Raw genomic sequence first — 23,508 nt, 5'->3', positions numbered from 1 at the left:
TAACCAGGCAGGGCACACAGACCAGGCTTCTTAGACACACTGATCTTCACCCTGGGGCCAGGCCCGGGGCCAGGACTGCTCTACACCAGCACAAGCCAAGCAAAGACACCATGCAGCACTCCAAAGCCGAGGCCTTTGGTAATAACAAAAGGACACATTTTGAAGGACTAGGCAAGTGAAAAAGAAAACACAGAAACCAGGGATGCTAATCAGGCCTGCACTTCACAGTGCTGTTAAGAGGCTTCAGTGAGGTAACAAGTGCAAATCTTTGGTAAGAGCACTTGTAAAGTGATTTGCAAACGCCATCATGGTACCATCATTATCTTTACCAACGTTATTTACTCCTATCTGTGCTTGATTATATCATTAAGGAACAGCTAATATTCTAGAAATTAACTTTACCCAGAAAGTTGAAGCTACCAAATGAAATCTTATATAAAATAACAAAAATTTCCTACAATAAGGAAAGCAAGGGTTTAGATGACAACATGGTGTTGAAAACTGAGTAGGCAACCAAACAGAAAGTGAATTCCTATAATCTCCACGCGAATTGGCCACAAGAGCACCTGATGTGACAACAGACAAAAGTCAGCCTCTCACTCACACACCAGACTCAGTCTCTAAGCCTCTGCTCTTCTGCCTGCAGTGCCGTCTCCACCTTGTGGACAGCTGGCAAACTCCTACTAACCCTTCAAGGCCCAATGTAAAAGTATCATCTCTGTAGTTTTCCTTGTCTTCCCACAGTGCTCCCACGGCACTTTCGGCATCCATTTATCTCTTACTAAATACCTCCTGTGTGTCAGTCACCGTTATGGGGTATGGGGGCACAGCAATGAGCAGAGAGCTGCTGCTGACGTGCAGTTTGCGTTCCAGGAGGGAGGGACGGATGGTACCTGTAGCAGTGGCCAGGCGGTAAAGGAGTGCTCTGAAGACGACTGAGCTGAGTGAGGAGGGGGCCTGGGGTGCGCGGAGGACACTTTTGAGCACCGCTTTGATCACACGGTGTACACTTGGTTGAACGGCACAGGGTCGGGTAGGCTGCGGCGGCTGCTCTCTTATTCACCGTCACCCCCAGTGGTTAGCACAGCACTGCCACAGCACTTGACAAACACAAACTGTAAAAATACTAATAAAAATAATCGCAGCCGACGTTAACTGAATGCTACTACCTACCAGGTAGCGAACGCTTCACCTGTGTCTGTGTATTTAATCTTCACTACAGCCCTCGGAGGTAATGTTTTTATAGTATTTCACATATTACCCCAAATGAGGAACCGAAGGGTTAAACTGCCTGCCCAGGGCACACAGCCAGCAAGCTGGGGGACCCAGTAGATTTAAATCCAAGCGATCTGATTCTAGAGGCCTCATTCTTAGTCACTACCCAATACTGCTTTCCAAAATACTGGACATTCAGAGTCATCTTGAATCCAAACAAATCAGAATTGTCCGTTTGTGCTCTATAATATGCCTAAAAATGCCCTGTATTGGCCCAGGAACAGGGTCCTCACAGCCCTGGAAGGGAGTGAGAACGGGCACTGGGTCCAGAATGGGCACTGGGTCCTGACCGGGCCCGGGACATGGAGGAGTGAGCTCAGCTCGGCAGGAGAGCGCGGGTGAGATGCTGGCCTGTGGGGCAGGGCGGACCCAGGTTCCACCTGCCGAGGGATGGCCTCATTGCACAGCGCACTTACAAGGGACGGGTACAGAATCACATAATTTCAGAGTGTGACTCTGATTCACAGACGTTTTACTATTCAGCTACAAAGACCCATTAGCTTCAAAGATCCTGAAGTACCAACAAGGCCCCCACTGCCCCCACTGCCGCCATGACAACGTCTCACCCGACAGCACGTACAGGCCGGGTGGGCAGCTTCCACCATAGCCAACCCACCCACGGCAGACGAATGCTGCCTCGCACAAGCCATCCTCTGGCTCTGGTGCTCTGCAGCAATGCAACTATAATCATCACTGGTTTGGGGGAGACGTTTCCAGAAGGTCGGACCATTGTGCCACGTGTTTAATGTAAAAGAAAAGCGTCCATAAGATACACTCAGCAACTTTCAAACCTGAGCCAGGCGCAGAGAGGGTCTGATTAGTCAATACAATGTCTTGACAGAGAAAACCCATCAGTGTTGACCTTTCTTCTTAACGGAATGGGATACAGAGTGAGGGAGACAGAGAAAGAAAGGGAGGGAGGAGACCTGATGTCTGGAAATGCCGTGGGGAGAAAACCTGCCGTCACCCCAGGAGCCAGCCCAGGAGGAGCCGCAAAGCCGCGCCCACCAGTCAGCGCAGCGAGTTCTCCCCCTGCCCCGACGGGAGGAGCCTGAGGAAAGACACAGGACGCAGCACGGCCTCGGCCCCTGCTGGGCGGCAGACGCCATCGTACTCTTCACGGATATTCCACTTACCGCCCCGCCCCGACCTGCCTCACACGCACCTCCCAACAACCCCGCTGGCTGGGCGGTGCCACCCCCCTTCCCAGGGGAGGAAACTGCTGCCGGTGAACACACATCCCCTGTAGCCGACAGCTGGCCCAGAGCCCACCTGACATCCACCCGGTCAGACTACCTGTTCAAACAGCAGAAGCAGAATCTCCAATAACAAGCTTTTCCCAGGCCCTCAAGCCACTTCCCATCCATCCCAACACACCAACACACGACCGAGAAACAGCGATGGAGAAAAAAGGTGGCGGCAGGGACGTCTGGGGCCATGGAGGCTTAAGGACAACCGTGCGTAGCCGATGCAGGATTATCTTCCACAAAGTGACCCAGTAACCAAGAGCTCAGCTCTACCACCCCGCCCTCTAGTAGTAACTTTATAAATCCAACCATGTCCTATTTCACAGGGCAATGCTGTGAAATGCTTTGTAATTCTACCGCAGGTTTTGTAAGATGCGAATCCAAACACTACATACAACATTGCTAACTACTTTTCTCTCTGCCCTGTGGACAACTTTAACTGCTGTAAGCCCATCAGCCCAACGAGCAACTCTGAACATATCCATTCATGTAATATTCAATGACATTAGAAAACCTTTTTTTTTTCACTTTGAAAAACCAGAGGGAGACTAGACAAAAGTGCTTCTTCAAGAGTTTCTCCAAATTCTGAAAAAGCATTAATTCCGGCAGTGTGCCTATTCCTGTTTTGATCATTATGCTGGGTGTCAGAGGAAGCCCTCTAACCGTCTGCAGTATCACAGAACAAAACATTACACCTGAAAGGTAACCATACGGCAGGTACCTTGCAGAATGAGAAATGTACCAGTTTAGTACATTTTGCTCCCATTGCCAATTACTCATAAAAGGTGACAGGCTGAGAGCCTGCCAAATAAACGCTTTCTACCCAGTATCTCCCTAAGTAACCATGGCCAAAGCAGGGACAGCACAAATTATCCTAACATATCTTACCTCAAAATATGATTCAGAAGGCCCCATTTAAGTACACACCCACACTACTGGCAGAAGGCTTAACTGCTGCAGCGCGTCTATAAATCAGACACTGAAGGTTGTCATGCTGATGAACTCTGACCTGGCTCTTCAACTCTGGGAGACTCCTAAACAAAGTATCTGAGTGGCCAGTGCAGACTGTGCCAAGACGCCCCCTGCAGCACCCACTGAATACCTGCTGCGTTCCAGGCACACTGGGCACACAGCCCCACCTTCGAGGAGATTACCTTGCAGAAGGGACACATGAATAAGATTACAATCTAGGGTGATGACGGCCACGACGGAGTTAGGCAGATGCTCCAAGAGATCAGAAAAGGACAGAAGAGGATACTCAACCCGGAACTGAGTGAGTGGCAAATTGGCTTCTTCCGGGTGGTGACACCTGAGCTGAATCCCTAAGAACATAAGTGAATTACACACAGAAGAGGGAGAAGGGCATTTGTGTTTAAAATAACAAAACAACAGAAGAGCACCCAGAGGTCTTACAGAAAATAAAGTGCTTTCATGAATCAGACGAGAAATCTGGATCTAGAGGGGAGCGGCAGACATGAGGCTGGATAGGCAAGTGGGGCAGTGAATACCATCCTGAGAAAGACCTTGAGGGTATGAGTTACCTTGAGGATATGATATGCCAGCGAAAATTTTAAACAAAAAAAAATGACTTGACTGCATCTGCATGTTTAAAAAGACCTGCATTTTGCATTGTTTCCTTTTAAAATGCAGGTGCTGAGAGAGAGGAGTATCCCATTAGTGGTAAGGAAACAAATGCAGGCCCTGCAGTGATCTAGGAAAGTGCAGACATGGACAGAATGTAAGGGCACAGAATAGACAAATCAGAATTAACAATCATTCAAAACACGGTAAATGCTCATTAGTGAGGAATCACCCAAGCACAGGATGACACACTTGTCGTGCCGTTCTACACAGCCATGAAAACAGCACCCCCAACATTCTGATAATCTAAGAAAGCTATTGACAGGATGCTAAGCTACCAAAACAAAATATAAAGTTTTATATGGAGCAGTCAATTGCCTACAATATTAACACTGTCTGTTTCCAAATGGTTGCTTTGTGGGAAGTGCACATTTTTTTAATGTACTTTCTATTTCTTCCATAATAAACATTCATTATAGAGTCTGTAAAGAGTTCTCCCTGTGAACAAGGCATGTGTGCAGGTGCCAGGTGCACAACAGTCCACAAAACAGACATGGATCCTGGCCTCATGAAACTGGCAGTTCAGGAAAGTACACACTGTGTTAACAGAAGAAATATTCAATTTTAAACTTAAATACAAAAGGGAAGGGAGAGAGGAACTTATTTGTTAGTTTTAACAGATATTGAGCGGATTCTTTATGATTTTCTATATATAAAATCATGTTATCTGTGAACAGAGTTAACGGTACTTCTGGATGTTTCCCAGTCTGGATGCTCTTTATTTCACTGTTTGCCCAACTGTTCCAACTGAAACCCCAGAACAATGGTGCATGGAAGAGTGAAAGCAGACATTTTTGCTTGTTCCTGATCAAGGGCAAAAGTCTTTCACAATGAAGTATGATGCTACCTGTGGGTTGCTCATAGACGGCACTTTATCAGGTTTTGGAAGGTCTCTTCTATTCCTAGTTTGTTGAGTATTTTTACTGTGGAAGGATATTAGAATCCATCAAATGCTGCTTCTGTGTCTGTTGAGATGGTTATGTGGCTTCTGTCCTATATTCTACTGGCACAATGTATGAAATTAATTTATTTTCAGAAGCTAAACCAACCTTGCATTGCCAGGATAAATCCTATGTGATCATGATGCAAAATCCTTTTTATATGTTGCCTGGATTTGGTTTGTAAGTAATTCTCTAAGGAATTTTATGCCAACATTCATGGAGATACTGGCCTGTAGTTTTCTTGTGATGTCTTTGTCTGATTTCTGGAATCAGGGTAATATTGGTCTCATACAATGAACTGGGAAATATTTCTTCCTCTTATTTTTGGAAGAGTTTGTCAAGATCAGTATTAATTACTTCTTAAATGTTTGGTAGGATTCACAGTGACACCATCTGGACCAGGGCTTTTCCTACTGAGTAGTTTTTTGTTTTTTGTTTGTTTGTTTGTTTTTCACCAATTCAATCTCTCTGCCATTCTATTTAGATTTTCTATTTCTCCTTGAGCCAGTTTCAGTAGTTTGTGTCTTTCTAGGAATCTGTCCATGTCACCTACATCATCTAATTTATGAGCATACAACTGTTCACAGTATTCCCTTACAATCCTTTTCATTTCTGCAAAGTCAATGGTTTCACACCTTTTCATTCCTGATTTTTGTCAAGAGTTTCTCTCTTTTCTTTAAGTCACTGTAGCTAAAGTTTTGTCAATTTTGTTGATCTTTACAAAGCATCAATTTTTGGTTTGTTGATTTTCTCTACTGTTTTTCTATGTTCTTTTTCATTAATATTCATTCTGACCATTCCTTCATTCTGCTTGTTTTAGACTTAATTTACTCTTCTTTTCCCAGTGTCTTAAGACAAAAGATTTGAGATTTATCTTCATTTTTAATATAGGTGTTTACTATATGTATGCCTCTAAGTACTGATTTAGCTGCATCCCGTAAGTTTTGGTATATTATATGTTCATTTTCAGTTATCTCAAAATGTTTTCTAATTTCCCTTATTATTTCTTATCTGGCTCATTGGTTATTTAGATGTTTGTTAATCTCCACATATTTGTAAGTTCCTCAATCTCATTTCGTTGTGGTCAGAAAACATCCTTTACACGTTTTCAATCCTTTAAAATTGACAGAGGCTTCTTTTATGGGTGGGCATATGGTCCTTCCTGGAGAACGTAACTTCTGATGTTGCTGGGGAGCATGTTCTATAAATGTCCGCTAAGTCAAGTCAGCATATAGTGTTGTTCACGCCTTCTCTTTCCTTCCTTCCTTCTACCCTGCTGTATCCATTATTTTAAAAGGGTATTAAAGTCCTCAACTATTACTGTTAAGCAGTTCATAATTATTTCAGGACACTGTATTAGTTTCCTATTGCCACTGTAATAAATCACCACAAGTTCAGTGACTTAAAACAACAACATATGTGTATCACCTTATAGTTCTGAAAGACAGAAGTCTAAAATGGGCACATAAGACAGCATTTCTTCTAGAGACTCCAAGGGACAATCCTTTTCCTTGTCCTTCCCAACATCTAGAGGCTGCCAGCATTCCCTGGCTTGTGGCCACATCACTCCAATCTCTGTTTCCACCATTACACTATCTTCTGTCTGACTCTGACTCTTCCTCCACATCCCTCTTTAAGCATCAATGTGATTGTACTGGGCTCATCCAGATGACCAGGGATACTTCCACCACCTCAAGATCTTTAACTTAGTCATACCTCTAAAGCCACTGTTCAGCCAACCACAAACATTAATTGAAACATGTTGCTGAATCTAATTTGAAACACACTGCAGAAGCAAGTCCTAGTTTATTCCACGTCACTGAGCTTATCAGGATCAATACAAACCGAGTCCTTTTTAGCCCTACTCCTGATACATAAACTTGTGCTATTTGGGCATTCTTTTTAATTATCAGCTCCATGAGGCCCTTTCATCTAGGCCCACGCTAATTTAACAGAAAGAGTATGGGCTTGGGAATCAGACTGACAAAGTTCAAAGCTTTCCACTGCAGGCTTGCCATGGGACACTGAGCCAGTCACAGCTTCTATGAAAGCCAGTTTCTCACCTATAAAGTGGAATTTATGTCATTCATCTCAGAGGATTGTACTGAGAATTGAGAAAAATATGCTCGGTAAATCTCCGGACACAGTGTCTGACCCTCAGCAAGAACTCAACAAAATACCTCATTATTATTAATAATTATGTGACACCAACAAGTTATTTAACATCTCTAAAACCCCTGATGCATAATTTGAAATAATGTCCTGATACAAGAAAATTCCTAAAACCAGGCGGAAGATATATTTGGTAGTTCATGAGCAACACTGGCTTCCGCTGCCACCCCAGCCCCCCTGTGGCTGACCAAACGGTGGCTCCCCAGAGACGCCCACATCCTCACCTCCAGAACCGGAGAACGCTAAGTCACAGGCAAAGGAGAACTGGTGGTTGCAGAGAAAACTAAGGTTCCTAATCAGATGACCTTAAAATGGGGAGATTATCCTGGACTATATCCAGGGGGCCTAATATAATCACAAAGGACCCTTCAGAAGGCTGAGGAAGGCAGGAGACAGAGAACACAGAGAAGGCGAAGGCTGTGTGAGAAGGATCTGCCCCCGTGTCGCTGGCCTTGAAGACGGAGGGAGGGGCCAAGAGCCTGGGAGGGCTGGCAGCCCCTAGAAGCTGGAAAAGCTGAGGGACAGGATTCTCCCGAGTCTCCAGAAAGGAACGCAGCACTGCCGACAGCCTGGCTGCAGCCCAGCGAGAGCCCGTCCAGGCCTGTGACCTCCAGGACTGTCAGACAGCGAAGCCAGTGCGCTGTGACTTGTCACAGCAGACAGACAAAACTAGTGCACTCTCCCTTTCAGCTTTTTAGTTTTACTGTAAGTAGGTCTCAAAGAACATCTGAACCTGGAAACTGAAAAGGAAAAAGCAAATTGTTTTTGTTTTCTCTACACAGATAGATGCACCTCATCTTAAATTGATATCTCTTAAGAAAATCACTTCGTACTGAGCTATACTGAATGAGCTTAATCCTGCTTGACTCCTTGCCCCTGGCACAAAGAATTTCTAAGATACTAAAGCATAAACTGACTAGTATTAACATTCTGGACCCATGGTGTTAAATAATACAATTAAGATACAACACATAGCGCAGAAGTACCTAACATTACAAGAAGCAGCCGAACCAAGTGCAGTCTCATTATTAGAAGCTGAGCAAGACACAGTGCGTATTTCCCTTGGGCAACTGGCTGGCTTCAAGCACACTGTATGTTAAGTCTGAAGGAAAAATTTATGTTTTAAAACCTATTCTGAATATTGTGATTTTGTTTAATCAGAAGAAATACCATTTTCTTTATGCATATGTGGTAACAGAGGAGGCCAATATTTTCTCTCCAACTAAGGAACCCAATTCAAGGCAATCAGCAAAGCTTACTATTGATATTTGTCAAACAGAAGGCAAAATTATACTGGGAAAAGGGTTTATTTCAAAGGTTAATCAAGTAGGAATTGACAGCTTTGAAATGAAGTGAACTCTGAGACTGTGAACTCTGGACTGACACCTGACTGATTCCTACCATGGCCCGCAGCAAAGGAAGTGAGAAGCAAGCATCAGCAACACACCCAAACCTCTTGAGGACACCAAGGGTCCACGTGACCCCCTCCAAAACCCGTAGCAGCATCACCAGGGGAAGAGCCGAGGCCCCAGTGGACCCCTCGGGACAGCGACCTGGGACGGGGAACCAGGCGCAGGGCCTCCGGGAAGGTGGAGCAATGCTGCAAAGCTTTCCTCTGAAAGGGGGGCCTTCCCTGGCTTTTCCCTGGAACACTCCTTTTTCAGCTCACTGCACCATGCAGCTGCTGCAGTGACAGCCCCACAGCTCTACCCATTTTGGATGAGGCTCCTGCCACCCACTCAGGAGCCCAGACAGGGGCGGCAGGAAGCAGACTCCCTGGTCGTCCGAGCCCTGAATGGAAGGCGCTGGGGACAAAATTGTCTGTGGCCAAAGTTCTTCAACCCTAAAAAGCACACATCCGCTATCTGCAAACTCTGCCCGAATCCCCAGGAACTCCCAGGGCCTGGCAGGCCTCTGCCAGCCTGCAGGACCCACACTCAGGACGGAAACTGGACCAACCACCTGCCGATGCAGCAACACTAACAAAAAACAGTCACAGAGGAGGCAGCAATTTCAGCTCGTCTTTGCTGGTGAGAAGTGGAAGCCAAAAAGCATACCCTTCACGTTTGCAGTCTCCTGGGGAGGCGTGAAACGGCTCAGAGCCAGCCTGGAAGGCGCGGTCGCTGAGAAGACACGCCACCAAGAGCCACTAAGCTCCGCAGAGACACGGCTGTGACCCCGACTCCCCTGTGTTTCCTGGGGCTCCTCGAAACTCATCACTTGGGGTTCGAGAAGCCTACAGAGCACTTGGCTTTACTTCAGTATTGCTGGTAGTGACAAATTTTAAGATTTCTACTTGAAAAGAAATACATCACCAAAAAAAAGCTTTTAAGATAAACATTTTTAAGTGTAATTTACACATGCCCTTTATGAAGTCAGGCACCTTAAGTAAGAAAAGGAAACAATAGAGGGTCTCTTCTCCTTTGTCCAAGCCTCCAATGTGGACGTGGCCGCGAGGGTTCCCCCCTCTGCCCCTCCTCCTCTGACTCTGCACACCCACCCTCTCCCTGGGGAGGCTCATCCCCAACTCCGGCTTCACACACAAGGCAGGGCATTTTTAGTGAACGTGGACATCTAGAAATACCACGTGTATCTCTGAACTCACATAACTCAAAACTTTTCAGCCTGTACTGTTCAGCATCCTGAATGATCTTTCTGAAATGCACAGCGGCCCACGACACTCTCCCGCACCGCACCCTTGCCCTGTGCGCCAGAGCCTTAAACGCACTCGTGCTCCTCAGCGCGTTCCCCGGCCTACCCTTCCGGCCCCGTTCCTTAACACACTCCTGCTTTTACCTTACACTCCGGGCACTAAGAAACTGCTTTCACATCCATCATTCATTCAACAAACCCCACGTGCCCGCCCTGTGTGTCAGGCTCTACTCCGGGCACTGGAGACCAGGGGGGAACAAGGGCCTTGGGGCTCAGAAGCCTTTAGCCCAGTTAGAGACAGTCTCAGTGTAGGTCACTGAAACCAACCGCACAGTAAGTCTGTGAGGTAGGTGATACCACGCCTTTTTAACAAACCCACTGGAGTCTAGAGAGGTGAAGGTGTGCCCAGATCCAACCACTCTCAGATGGCCAAGGGCGATCTCCCAGGCCGGGGTCCCGGACCCAAAGCCCGTGCCCACTCAGCCAGCCACCCCTGTCTGGGAGATGGCCGGTCCCTCCTCTAAGTCAGCAGCCAGTGACTCAAGTAAAAGGAAACAATGTTCCCTTACCAAAGCACAGGAGATAACGAATTCGTTGCCTGGTCCACAGGAGAACCTGAGGCCGCCACCCACTCCTTCCGCAAATGTTTGCCGGGATCTACCGTCGTCTCCCAGCACTGGCTCGGCACTGCGGAAGGAATCAAAGGTAATAACCAGAGTTCCTGTCTGTGAGGAACTCGGATGGTCTAGAGTGAGATGAGCGCAGGATGGCTGCAGAGGAGGGACTGACCGAGGTGCAGGGAAGAAGCTCAGACGAGGGGACCGGGGAACGGGGTGGCAGGCAGCCCCATGCTCTGCCGGGACCCCCTGCTGCACACCCGCCACCCTCTGTGCCCTGGCCGCCGCCCAGCGGTGCACCGGACCCTGTGGCTTTATTACAGCACTTACACCCTGTGACATAAACGCCATTTAATTTGGCTGCCTCCCCACTGGGCTGGAAACTCATTAAGTGGGAGTGAAGCATGACCCAGCTCTGTCCCAGCACTTGCCCAGTCCGAGGATGTGCCCCCAACGCCCTCCAGGCTAGTGGGGACTGCTGCGGACAGATAAGCACCCTACCAGCCTCCCCTAAAGCTCTCCCCCAGAAGAGAAGCAGGGATAGTGGTTTTCTGAAAAGGCCTCAAAGTCTGAAGTCTGATGAGCAGACTGCCTATTCCCGGCCGTCGTGCTGACTCCCAAGGCCTGAAAACGACTTTCTGTTATGCACCCTTTATTGAAAGCATCACGGGCTTCATACTACAAAGACCAGCAGGCCAGGAGCTCACACCTAGTCCTCTAGGTAAATGCTTCATGAAGCACACAGCCAGTGTCCCCCGCGCTGGGCTCCGGGCGGAGGAAACAAGGAAAGGTGTTCTGCTGGCCTAGACAACGCTGGAGCAAGAGGCAGCTAACTTTCTGAGCATCTGTAATGCGCCAGGCACTTCACATAGATGCTCTCGTGGTCACTTTATAGATCTCACAGAGCTTACTACTACCAAACGAAACACATCTATTCACCCATCTAAGGAGTAAAACCCTGACCAGGGAAAAGGGAACTAGAAGAAAGTACAGCACAGAATATAAACAACTGACTGTTGACTTACGTGCTGCTTATTTCTCGGTCCCCTGTTCTCCCAAGTCACTGCAGACCTCTGAACAGGCAGGCAGCTGTGGCTCCCTACGTGCTCTGAACTGACGGTACCCTAACTAAACGACAATGTGCCACAAAGTGGAGAAACTCCTTTCTCCGTGTGTCTGAGTGACAGTCATTGTATAATTTCCTCATGACAGTACTTTTCATACTTAAAACAGCAACTAAACAAAAAATGTAAAATTTGCTAACAAGTCAAAATTGTGGACGACACCTCAGGACCTGGAAGACCAAAGCTCGGGAAGGGGACGTGCTCGGCCTCCCCATCATCAGCAGGACACCCCGCAGAGCCACGAACCCCTCTGAGACACAGAACCTTAAAACCACTTATTTGGATTCTAGAGAAAGGACTTCTGATAAATCAATCAGGTGATCTGCCGACAAACAGAAAAACTGCCCACCAACAATTTTTGGAATTAAAAAAATGTAAGCAGTAACTAAAAGCCTGATTCACTTTCGAGTCAACACTTAAACTTGATTTAATTTGGACCTTTGTGGTCACACCACTGCCACTCGCTGTGATGTGCACTGGTGCCTAACCACACCCTGACCGCAGTCAGCCTGGGTCACCAACAGGTGGTCCTTCCTAATGACACACTTTGCCCCGAGAATGAGCCCACTCTCTGATAAAACCCATTTGTCACTGCTGTAATGGTCTTTTTCTGAATAAATTTGAGCAATAAGTTACATAAAGAAAATCGCAAAGAAATAAATCCATTCTGAGACAATCAAAGGAGCGTAATTTTGAGAGTTTTCACCCAGCTGACTGGTGCTGGGTTCTGCCTTTCAGAACTGGAGCTGGAGAGCACAAGGGAACAAGAGCCGCGAGACCCCAGAGCACGGGCCGTGCGCTACCACCTGTGCGCCGAGGCTCTGCCTTCAGACGCTTTTGTTAAGAGAAAAGTAACCACATTACCATGACAAGAAAACCACCCTCAGGAGTTTTACAAAACTATTTTTTCTCAGTATTACTTCACATATTGTGCCTGTCATGTTTTTAAAAGACTCTCATCCTCAAATAAGGACCTCAAAAAAATTAACAAGTCACAAGAAATCGACATCCAAAAGATCTGTATGAGAGAATCGTGGCCCGTGACACAAACAGCTGACAGTCACCGTTCATCCCTCCGTGCACGCAACCGCCCGGGCCCAGCGCGGGCAGCACGGCAACCGGAGACAAGGCCGGCCCTCCTCCCGAGGCCCAGCACCTGCTCACATGCCGTGTGCGGCTGCTCTTCTGCTGCCACGGCAGAGCTGAGCAGAACGTCCAGCCCGCGGGATATTTATTATTTGGCTTTTTAGAGAAAAAGTTTGCTGGCTCTCAGCTTAGAGTCTCACAAGAAGACAATGGTGACACGTCTACAGAAACACATCCATCTCCCGCCCTGTAGGGGGAAGGCCCCGGAAGCCTGACACCCCAGCAGCCCAGAGCCTGGTTTTTAAATTTGTCCCAGTCCACACTAAAAGATTCCAGGGCACCTTGGAAGAAATGGCAGGTTCCAGGGCTGGGGAAGAGCAAGTACAGGATAGCCTGGAATAAGGTCCTACTGGAAAGTAAAAAAGTACTCAAAAAAAAAAGTATGGAATGACCTTCTCAACAGGGCCCAGGAGCCAGGGTAAAGCGCTCCCAGTGGCCAGGCTGGGACAACCAAGCACCAACCTACACAGTGGCAGCAAAGGACTAAACCAACTGAATTAGGAAGAATCCTGAATTTACACACACAGCTGACGGAGGGGGGAGAGAGGGAGGGAAGAAGGAAAAAGAAGAAGACGAAAATGCTCCCTTTCAGTAGAATGTCAACCAACAAATGGAGCTGGAGCATCTGAGTTAGAAAACTGCCATTTCACAGCCATCACAGCAATGATCAATGCAGGTAAAACCATTAACAGATACTCGAATTCATGAGGACATTTAATAAGGAGTATTTGCACAGTCTCAGAGCATCTCCCCACAAAAGAATAAAGTGCAAAAGGAAACTGGTAACTTTCCAGTGGAGAAAACTGGCACCACCTTAACCAAGCGACCAAACCCGACACCTTCAGTCACGACCCTGCGCGCCTGCTGCTCTGATGCACTGAGGACACCACCCCACCTCAGCGCAGCTCCTGCCGGAAGAGGGCCCAGGAGGAATCTGAGTTTAAGGAAACGTTAGACGCCCCAAATTGGGAGACGGTCCACGAAAGCCTGGCCTGTGCAGTACTCAAAAAATGTGTGCCGTGAAAAGAAAAGGAAGATGGAGGAGCAGTTCCAAATAAAGAGACAAAAGGCTCGACAACTAAATGAAATGTGTGGTCCTGAGCTGGATCCTATGAAGACAAGACGGGGACACTGGCGCTAGCAGCAAGTGGCTGCAGGTTAGTTCACGAAAGAACTGAAACAGCAGGTCGCTTCCCAACTGTCATCACTGCTTCCTGTGACCACAGTCATGGAGGAGAGGCCCTTATTCTTGGGAAGTACATGCCAAAGTACTTAGCTGCTTGGGTAAAGGCAGAAAACATACCTTAGTCTCAAATGAGTCTTGAAAATACACAGGCACAGAATGGTAAAGCAAATGTGGAAAAATGCTAGCAACCGGTGAATCCTACTGGGTATACAAGGGTTCTGAGCACTATTCTTTTAACTCTTCTTAAGTTTAAAATTGTTTCCAAATAAAAATTTTAATGCCAGGGGGAAAAAATGGGAGGGGGAGAGGAAAGGGGAAGACAGACAAACAACTGCAACACACCACGACAGGTAGGAATGTGAAGGTGTTACGGAAACATGGGAGACTAAGATTAATAATCTGGAAGAGCCAGGAAACATACTTGCCCCTCCTGAGTCCATTCCCTTGCCTGCAATGCTTCCTGCATCCACCTAATTCCTCTTTGAAAAAACCTCAGGAAAGCCCACCCTGGTCCTGAGACAAGCAAGATGTGATTCTCTGAGCCCCTAAAACCCGTACGCGTTCTTCTGCCGCAGCACCGAACACACTCTTAAAACTGTTCCCTCTACGTTCGTCTCCCCGGGGTTACACGTTCCCTGACCAACGCGAAGCTACGGATGACAGCAGCGGCCACTATTTACTGTACATGCCACATGCCATGCACGACATCAAACAACCCTGCACACATACTTCCTTAAAACTCCACAAACACTCCACAGGGGCTTCATTTATTTATTATCCCCATTTTACAGTCATGGAAACTGAGACTGAGAGGCATTAGCATATCCAAAGTCACGACACAGAGAAGTGGCAGAGCTCAGATGTGAACTCAAGTTTGTCTGATTTAAAACTGTGTTCGTAACTACTCTTTTTAACCAAATAGTCTGAATCTTATCTCAGGATCATTTTAGTTAGCTGTGGCTTGCACATATGAAGCAAACAAAAGGTATGAGCGATTTTTCTAAGCATTTCACTTCCGTTTGTGTTCCCCGAGGACATTCAGCATGAAGGCAAGGGTGACAGGGGAACCAGTCCTAGAAAGTCACTGGCAGACCCACTGCACTGGTGGGCGACTAAGAGCTGATGTATGAAAAAATAAGGGAAAAGAAACAGAAACATAAAGGCATAATTATCTCATATTAGATAAAAAATAAATTCTATGTGTTAAAATTGTTTAGTAAAATTAATGTAAAATCATTGTCACCTCACCCTAATGACCTACAAGCAGGCACTCCTGCCACGCGCGGAAAAGGGAAGACAGGCTCAGAGAAGTAAGTGGCTCAGAACAAGCAGTTCAGGTTAGCAGCGCAGACACTCAACAGCCACGAGCTAAGTGGGGAAAGTGAAAGAGCTCTCACTATACAGTTCTGTGCCTGGAACTGATCAAGCCCCTGGGCCCACTCAAGTCAGCAGACAAGGGGGGCAAGAAGGAGCAGGAGCTTCCAGACCAGCTGACAAAGCTCTCTTTACAACGGCTCGCTTCCTTACACGAAGAATCTGACTCACATACTCCAATGCAAATAACTGTCAGGACTGTAATCTTCCCTAACAAAATAAACAGATTACCAGGGCCAGCAGCCATAAGTCAGACTACCCTAACACTTCCCTTAAAATTTTTTCAATCCAATGCTTTTGAAATATTTTTTTCTTTAGGGCATAGTAAACTCTATAATGTAAGTGAGTTTCATGACCCTGAACAAGCTGTATACCTCTCCAGTCTCCATTTCTTTGTCTGCCAAATAAGAACAACAAAACTTCACAAAGCGGTCACCAGGATTACAGGAGGTCGTGTGTGAAGAAGCCTGCAGCAGAGCCAGGCACCCCTCAGGTGCAAGAACTGCTGGCTACAAAACAGACACAGGTCGCTGACTTTCTGAAAATGCTGGTTAGAGAGCACGTCTCTTGAAACATCAGAAATACACAAGGTTAGTCTCAGTAGGGTGAATATCAAAAGCAATGCAAACCTGTTGACTGATCCAGACTAACGCTGGTCCAGTGAGGAGAGAAGAGGGCGACCTGGCTATGCGGAGCGCCATCTAGTGGGAGAAGAGCAGAGCGCAGAGGGTGTGAGCAACTGAGGCAGATGGAGAATAAGGAAAAGTGACGAGGATGCAGATCGTCCCTCCTTCTTATTGTCATTTTTCCGCGGGAGCCTGAACCAACAGTGACCCCAAGTGTAAGATTTGTATCAAAAAGAGAGATCAAAAAGGGTGCTCTCACAGACTCTCGCTCTTTCTCATACCACGGAAGAACATCAATAATGTGCCAGGAACACCTTTTAAAGTCCTTAAAATAGCAGCAGGGACTGATTGGTGAAAAATTATGGAAATATAAAAAATTATGGAAATTTACAGCTTACCAATTCAGAGCGAGCTATCCTGTGCTTGTGGAGAGAGGCTGCTGAGTGTCCAGACACGTTTTAAGATGTGCAGTCATAAAACTGTTTATGGAAGCTTCATTTGTTAATGGAAGCTTCAGGTGCTGCATCTCGAATAGCATCATAAAAGTCAATCAGAGATGCTGCTAATTTTGTACGTGATATTAATGAAAGAGGCTTCCTAAAGAATGAGTTCTCCCTCAGTATTTCCAGGATTAGAAAGCTAAAATTATTTTAATAACACAAAATTACCCTAAGGAATGAAACTGGATGATTTATGTATTAAGTTATTACTATATACTTTCATGTCTGCAGAGTGATGCCAATACACACACACACCTGTCACAGGCAGTTCTGTGAAACGAGCAGGTAACGTCTGTCTAGCACCGATGATGTGTTAGACACCGTACTTACCTCACGTCTAAGCCTACTACCCCACAAAGGAGGTACAAAGTCTCCAATTTGGAAACTGAAGCTCCAAGAAGTGAGGTGACCGGTACTGCGTGACAGACGAGAAAGCCCGAGCCTCCCACAGTCATGCGGCTCCTTCAGCATCTCCTCCCTTGTGAAGTAACAGCATCGCCCATGTAAACGCATCGGCCAGACCTCCCGTGCTGCCAGCGGTCACCTCGTTCCCGCCCCGTGTGGTCACGCCACTACCTGCTCCTCTGTACAGTAACGCCCTCGGCCCTGCTCCCAGATCATCTGTCCAATACCAGGCAGTTAATTTTAAGAGCTGCATGACAGAGATTTTCCCAGGGGAGTCACACATGCAAAGCCAGTCACAGTGAAAGCTCCCACCTCTGCCCGGTGCTCACAGGTAAACCAGCGTCTGGACTCCTGGGGCGGACGAAGATCTGAACCACTTACTAGCTAACTGACCTGGGGCAAATTATTTGACCTTCCTGTCCTCAGTTTTCTCATCTATAAAATAAGGTAAAATGATTTACTCTTTTAAGACTGTTAGAAGAATTAAATGAAATAATGTACATAAAGCATCTTACCCAGAAAAGGTTCTTGATAAATGGTAACTACTGTCATTAACAACTGCAGTATTCAAACACATGTTCAAACACACACTCTGCCGCTTCAGAGTCAAAACCATCATCCAAGAGAATATGTTCTTGTATGTTCGTGGCACTTTTTTTTTCTTTTATGAGCCTACTTTGAGAAGATGGAGAGTTTGTAAACATACCATAAACTGACTATAGATCCCTGATATCATTCCCATTGCTTCCGTGATAGACAATTAAAATACTAAGAGGTTCCTTCAAGAAAGGCAAAGCTTTATCAAGAATCTGACTTTTACCAATTTTCAGTGAAGTTTTCCTATTTTCTCCTTGACTACTGAAATACACATAATTAAAAATCCTTACTTTGAATGCTCGCTGAAGATTGAAAAGTATTGCTGGAGAACACAGGAGAAAAGGGAGATTGCCTTTTTGGTAAAACACACTTTTGGGAACCTCTTTTTAAAATTCATCATCACCAGCAGAACTTCCTAACTGGCTTCTACTATAATGAAACTTTTATTTAAAAACAAACAACAATGTTGGGTTCTGTCCTTTTGTCTCTTTTCTTAAAGTATCCTATCAAAACACTGCAGACAGTATTTAAGTTCAGCTTGACTACTTATAGCTGAGCACCAGGACTGAGCAAGTCATTTTACCCTCTGGAGCCTCTGATGCCTCATTTGAAAAAACAAAGGAGGCAGACAGGATAAAACCACCTACCTTGCAAGATCATGTGGGGACTGGAGGTAATGCACAGGAAGCAGCTGGCACAGAGGCCCTCGATTTGGCAGCTTTTATTCCAATCATTATCCCCAGTGCTCAGGAACAGTCTGCTGCTATTTTTTTGGTAAAACACATAAAGCTTTCTATCTGCACTTAGTGGGGATGATGACCACAAGCAAAGGGTCTTGTGACGTGGAAGCTGCTGCTGGCCTCCCACTCCTGATCTCAAGCGCTCCTCGGGCTCCGGGGGTCTGTCTGGCATCTGGGGTTGAAGATTAACTCCTTCAGGTGAGAAGGTTTATTTGGTAAGTGACAAAGGCCTCCCAGTTTCTGGTTTAAATCTGTCATAAGAAAGCTCATTCGGAGTTTAGGGAAGGAGAGCTAATTGTACTGGAGCACACTGGCCGCTAAGTTCCTCAAGAAAGAATGAAAGTAAATCACCACCTGACGCAAAGCAGATCCAACAGCATCTTCCAGTCACCTCCTGAGAAGGACCCGCTGCTCCACCGGGTTACAGAGCCCGGGGAGGTTCTCGGGCTTGATGAGCACTGCATCTCACTCAGAACCTCCTCCGCTTCTGTCCGCAGAGGGCACCTGACTGCCTCCCTCCCCCGACTCAGGTGCCCTGAAGAGGTGAGGAGCAAAGCCCTCCACCGACTGCTGAACTCCAGGTACACTAACTCCTCTACTTTGACGAGAATGAAAACACAACACTGAAACGAAGGCTGGAGCTTGCGAGCGCTACGCATCAAGAATTCCACGAGGTGCTGAAGACAGAGAGGTATGAGACCAGCCTTGCCTCCCAGCAGCCCCCTTTCCCAGGGAAGACAAAGAGCGCCAACAAGACAGTTTGGTGAGGACCACAGCGTCAGAGAGCCAGGCGCCGCGGGCTTCGGGAGACAGGAAGCGGGCGCTCTGTGTCTGGGGGAGGAGTCAGAGGGGAGACCTCCGGCAGAACCGTGAAGGACAAAGCGTAACACGGGTGCGGTGTAACTCATCTTCCAATCCCAGCACAGGCCAGAGAGAAAAGAACAAACTGCACATGAGAGGCCAGAGTTTTCATCCTGCTTCGGTCACTAACAAATTGTACCACCACAGTCTCACCCTCTATATATCCGAGGCTCAGTGTGATATGGTAAAGATTAAAGAACAACAGGCTTGGACAAGAATAAACCCAGAACCCTCCCTCGGACATTTCAAAGGGTGCCATTCTGGGTCGGCCACTCTAGTGGCTGGAGTCTCGGCTTCTACAACTGAAAAATTAGGCTAACAGCACCTACCTTTCTGAGCGGTTACCAGCAGTGAGATCACAGGCGTGACCAGGCACGTAGAAGTACCCTGAAAATGTTCCTAGACTGATATTAAATCTAAACCACCCAGTTACTAAATATTTCAAAAGGATGGTGGAAGGACTTGGAAAGGAAAGGGCTCACTCATTCTAATGCAGAGATGGCAGGAGGTCCTCGAGAGCAGAGACTGCTTTCCTCTCCACCTCCAGGACCAGCACACGTGCCATGCTTGGTAGGTTCTCAATGCACCTGCTCCTGATGTCCAGACACCACAACATAGTAACTTCTCAATCGCTGGATCCCTTTGAGTCATAACACATTATAGAAAATGCAGAAATACCTTATCTAAAAATGTGAGTCATCACATTCATTTTCTTACAAAAACAAAACCTGATAACCCTAAGAAAAACGATTACAAACTACCAACCACGTCTTTCTCTGGATGAAGCAGAGGACTGCATGCTGGGGCACGAAGGCACCACACCTAAACATAATTCTGCAGTTTTCATTCTCACTCTTCTCTCTTACTTTACACGCCTGACAACACTCAAGGAAATAAAAAAAAAAAAAATTCCAAAAGAGGTTCCCAAAAATGAAACTCTAAGCCATTAAGTTTTGTTGCACAAAGAGAAGCATGTAAGGCAAGATAGTGATCCTTCCTTCACCACATTTACCGCTCACGTATGTGCTGAGTAGCGCTAAGAACCCTATTATTAGAGAAACTGATGCAATATGAAAAACACATGTTTTGAAATACCAACAAAGAAATGTATCTGAACACAAATAGATCACTGTAATCTTGAATCCTCTGCTCCACTTCCTCTTGTAACCAACCACTAAATATAACTTGGCAGTGAACCAGCCACCAATCCATATATTATATCAGATAATTAAAAATACAGGGTTATGTAATCTTATTTAATGGTTACTTGGCTTGGACTGAAAACCATCCAAAGCAGTACCAGAGAACTGGATTAAATTATAATGCGTAAGACATTTCTGAAGATGTTTTTCAGTAAGAGTCAGCACATCCCATACTAGCAAGTATAACAGAAAACACGGAATGCTACTTTCATCTCCAATTAACCTCCTTGGCAAGAACTGCAAAGTCAACTCACTCCGCAGGCCCTGGTGTGCTGGGGGCAGGGCGGGGGGACAGCAAGACCTGTTTTATTTGGTTCGGTTTTAAGAGCAATTAAACACCATCCATTACTTTGGGTGGAGAAACAAAAGCACTCAATATTTGGGGGGTGGGGGAAAGGAGACCCAACCATCCTGAGAAAATAAAGTCAGGAACTAATGCCACCATGAAACACAAGCCTGGACAAAGTGTAAAAGCCGAACTATGTCAGCACAGACACTAGCGTCTTGATGTGATCCCAGCTTAAATTCTTCCTTAAAGATTACTAGAAAACTGATCAATGTTTATAAACACTGAATTTTTAAAGAATGACTACACCTCATTTATAAACTGTTTCATTATCATAATGTGTTGATTACTAAAGTCATATATTGGTCACCAGAGGGCTTTAGCTTACAAATGCCTCTTGATCTGAGCACTAAAATCCTCTAGGATAAATCTACTGTGGATGTTTACTGCTTTAAAGACGACCACTAGACAAGCACAGAGAGCAACTTTTTTAGAAAATCAAGATGAGTCAACAGGACACAAGCATATTAGTTGTATGGATTTCTACAGGGTTTCAAATCAGTGAGTGAAGTGTTTTGGTTCCATCTTTGGGGGAAGGCAGAAGTCATGAGAACAATGGCCTCCTGAGACCAAAGACCCAAGTTCAAATTAACCCTTGGTTACCCAGGAGCTCGCATAGGTGTGCTCCTCCACCCCCACCCTGAAAGATGGAGACATCAACGTCTGCCTTACTAGGGTGCAAGCGAGGGACAGAAATAGACAGTGTGTGCCCAACGAGCCTCGGCAACTTTAAAACACCTTGCAAACTGCAGCACTGTTACCATTTGGAGGTGACAATCACCAAGTCCATCTATCGGACGCCAGCCCACAATAAATACGGGTGTGCACTGCTGATACTCCAGCACCTTGCAAGTTAGTGCCCGAATACCGATCCCAGCAGCGAGATTCAGAACAACATCTGAAGAAACAGGTGCCTTCTTGAGAGGCAAACAGTCAAAACTGTAGCTAAAAAAAGTATAAAAGTGCTTTCGTCTAGCCAGTCACAAGAGATTATCAGAGTTAAAATCAAAGCTTCCTAATGACCATTCAAATTCGGATTTAAGACATTGTTTTAGAGATGTAACTTTGGAGTTACATAACAGAGCATAATTAATATTTTAAATGATAGGGCTTTGCATTCTAGATCCCAGCCTATGGTTCAGGGGGAAAACATTCTGGTCGGAAGTCGTCTAAATTAACAGTAATGAGAGCTTCTGAGCAGCACGTCTTTCCTCCTCCACATAACTGTTCACTGTAAGAAATGTACTTCTTACAAGAATTACGTTTTTGATGGAAAAGTAAGGTAATCAAGTTTATAGTACATAAAAAAAAAACACACTAAATGGCAACACTAAACCCAATACCTCTTTCAAATAACTGGAAGCCAGTATCAGCAGTAAACACACAGAAACCAAAAGAATTTTTAATGTATGAGCAGAATGAACATACTACAGCAACATGGCACAGAAAAATAATTCTGACTTTTCAAATAAAAGAACTCACTATGCTTTCTTAATTGAGTACAACCTAACTTGTGATTCAGCTTCTTTATTAAGAAAAATGCACTTGATTCCACAATCCAGAATATTTCCAATGCCAGTGACCTCACACAGCGTACAAAGAAATCTCTCTCACAGAGATGACAGCCCAGCAGGCAACAAAAGATATATGTAAATCACAAAGAGCAAGGAGTATAAACCTAACTGTAGGAATGCTCAGAAGAGCACGGCAATAAAACTTAAAATCCTTCTTGCTTTGATGCACGCCCATTACTTTTTCACAAGCCCGTTTTATAAAAGAAATAAAAATAAGCCCACAATTAAAATGAAATGGGAAAGCTCTGTGAACTGATCTCTCTTCAACAAATCAAGTATCATGCTTAAATTCTTGGGGACTCTCCACCAGCAACCTCAGTTAACAACACACACACCCTACTCTGAAGAACTGGTAGCAAGATGCAAATACCGGGGTCGCTGTTCTAAAATACAGATATCTATATACACACAGAATATGTCTGCCTCATCTTTCACTTTCAACAATAAAAGAGCCAGGGCGAGCATTAAGATCAGCAGACCCAACTTAACTCAGAACCAAAGACTGTCAAGGCACAGTGATTCATGCAAAAGGTAACAGATCTGACCAGATAATGTTTCAGCCATCACCCAGAGAGAAAGCAGACCCGCAGCTCCCAGACCCGTCTTTATCTGAAACATGTATTCCAGATACAGGAAGAATAAAGGGCTGCTCCCGGGAAGGCAGGCTTAATTTACCGTCCATCCCAGAAGATTACTCAGGAAGCCGGAGGAGGACTGAGCCACGGAATGCTGTCCTGGGCAGGCACGCCTCCATCCACCCCTGTATCCTCAGTCTTGTACTTGCCAGGGCTGTTCACACCCTGAGCTGGCGAGAGCAGTGCTCAAATGGCACAGGCGGCAAGGACTCCTTGGCCAGAGTTCTGAACCCCCAGCCAGTCACCAATGAGAGTGACCCACCCAGAGCTCCCCAAAGAGAGGACAGGCGAGCCAAGGAGGGGGCCCTTGTGTGGGCCTCTTCTCCCCTAATGACCCCCTGAGGGCCAGCCTGCAAGGCTTGGCGTGAGTTGCCCACCCCCAGGGAGAGCAGACTGCCTTATCAAGGCGGTTGGAGCCTGGACCTGGCAGAAAGGGAGGGGTGGGAGGGAAAACTGGGATCTGCCCACTGGGACCGCTGGTCCTCCTCCTCTAAACTGCCTGAGGTCTGACCCCAAACCGCCTCCAAGGCCCTCAAACTTCACCAACAATCCAAGCACCTGTTCCCTTCACCTCTTCTGCATTTGATCCTCTCAAGTCCTTCCATTTTCCTCCAGCTCTTTCTTCAGTTCCTTAGACAAACCAAATG

The 23,508-nt window shown here is 46.1% G+C and overlaps 1 protein-coding gene across 4 annotated transcripts in view; it reads right to left on the bottom strand.

Annotated features, from left to right (window-relative positions):
* Positions 1-23,508, bottom strand: part of KHDRBS3 (KH RNA binding domain containing, signal transduction associated 3) — a 145,768-nt gene that overhangs the window by 121,301 nt on the left and 959 nt on the right. The window contains exon 1 of one of the 4 annotated variants that reach the window (XM_072949757.1): positions 22,902-22,923. The exons of the other annotated variants lie outside the window; for them this stretch is intronic. Coding sequence (XP_072805858.1) covers positions 22,902-22,908 — 7 coding nt within the window. The 5' untranslated portion in view covers positions 22,909-22,923. Of the gene's footprint in view, positions 1-22,901; positions 22,924-23,508 lie in introns of those variants that run through there. 4 annotated transcript variants of the gene reach the window in all.

This window comes from Vicugna pacos, chromosome 25, assembly GCF_048564905.1.
Source record: "Vicugna pacos chromosome 25, VicPac4, whole genome shotgun sequence".
Lineage (NCBI taxonomy): Eukaryota > Metazoa > Chordata > Mammalia > Artiodactyla > Camelidae > Vicugna > Vicugna pacos.
Note: the sequence above shows the minus strand (reverse complement) of the source record. Positions and strands in the feature narration are given on the sequence as shown.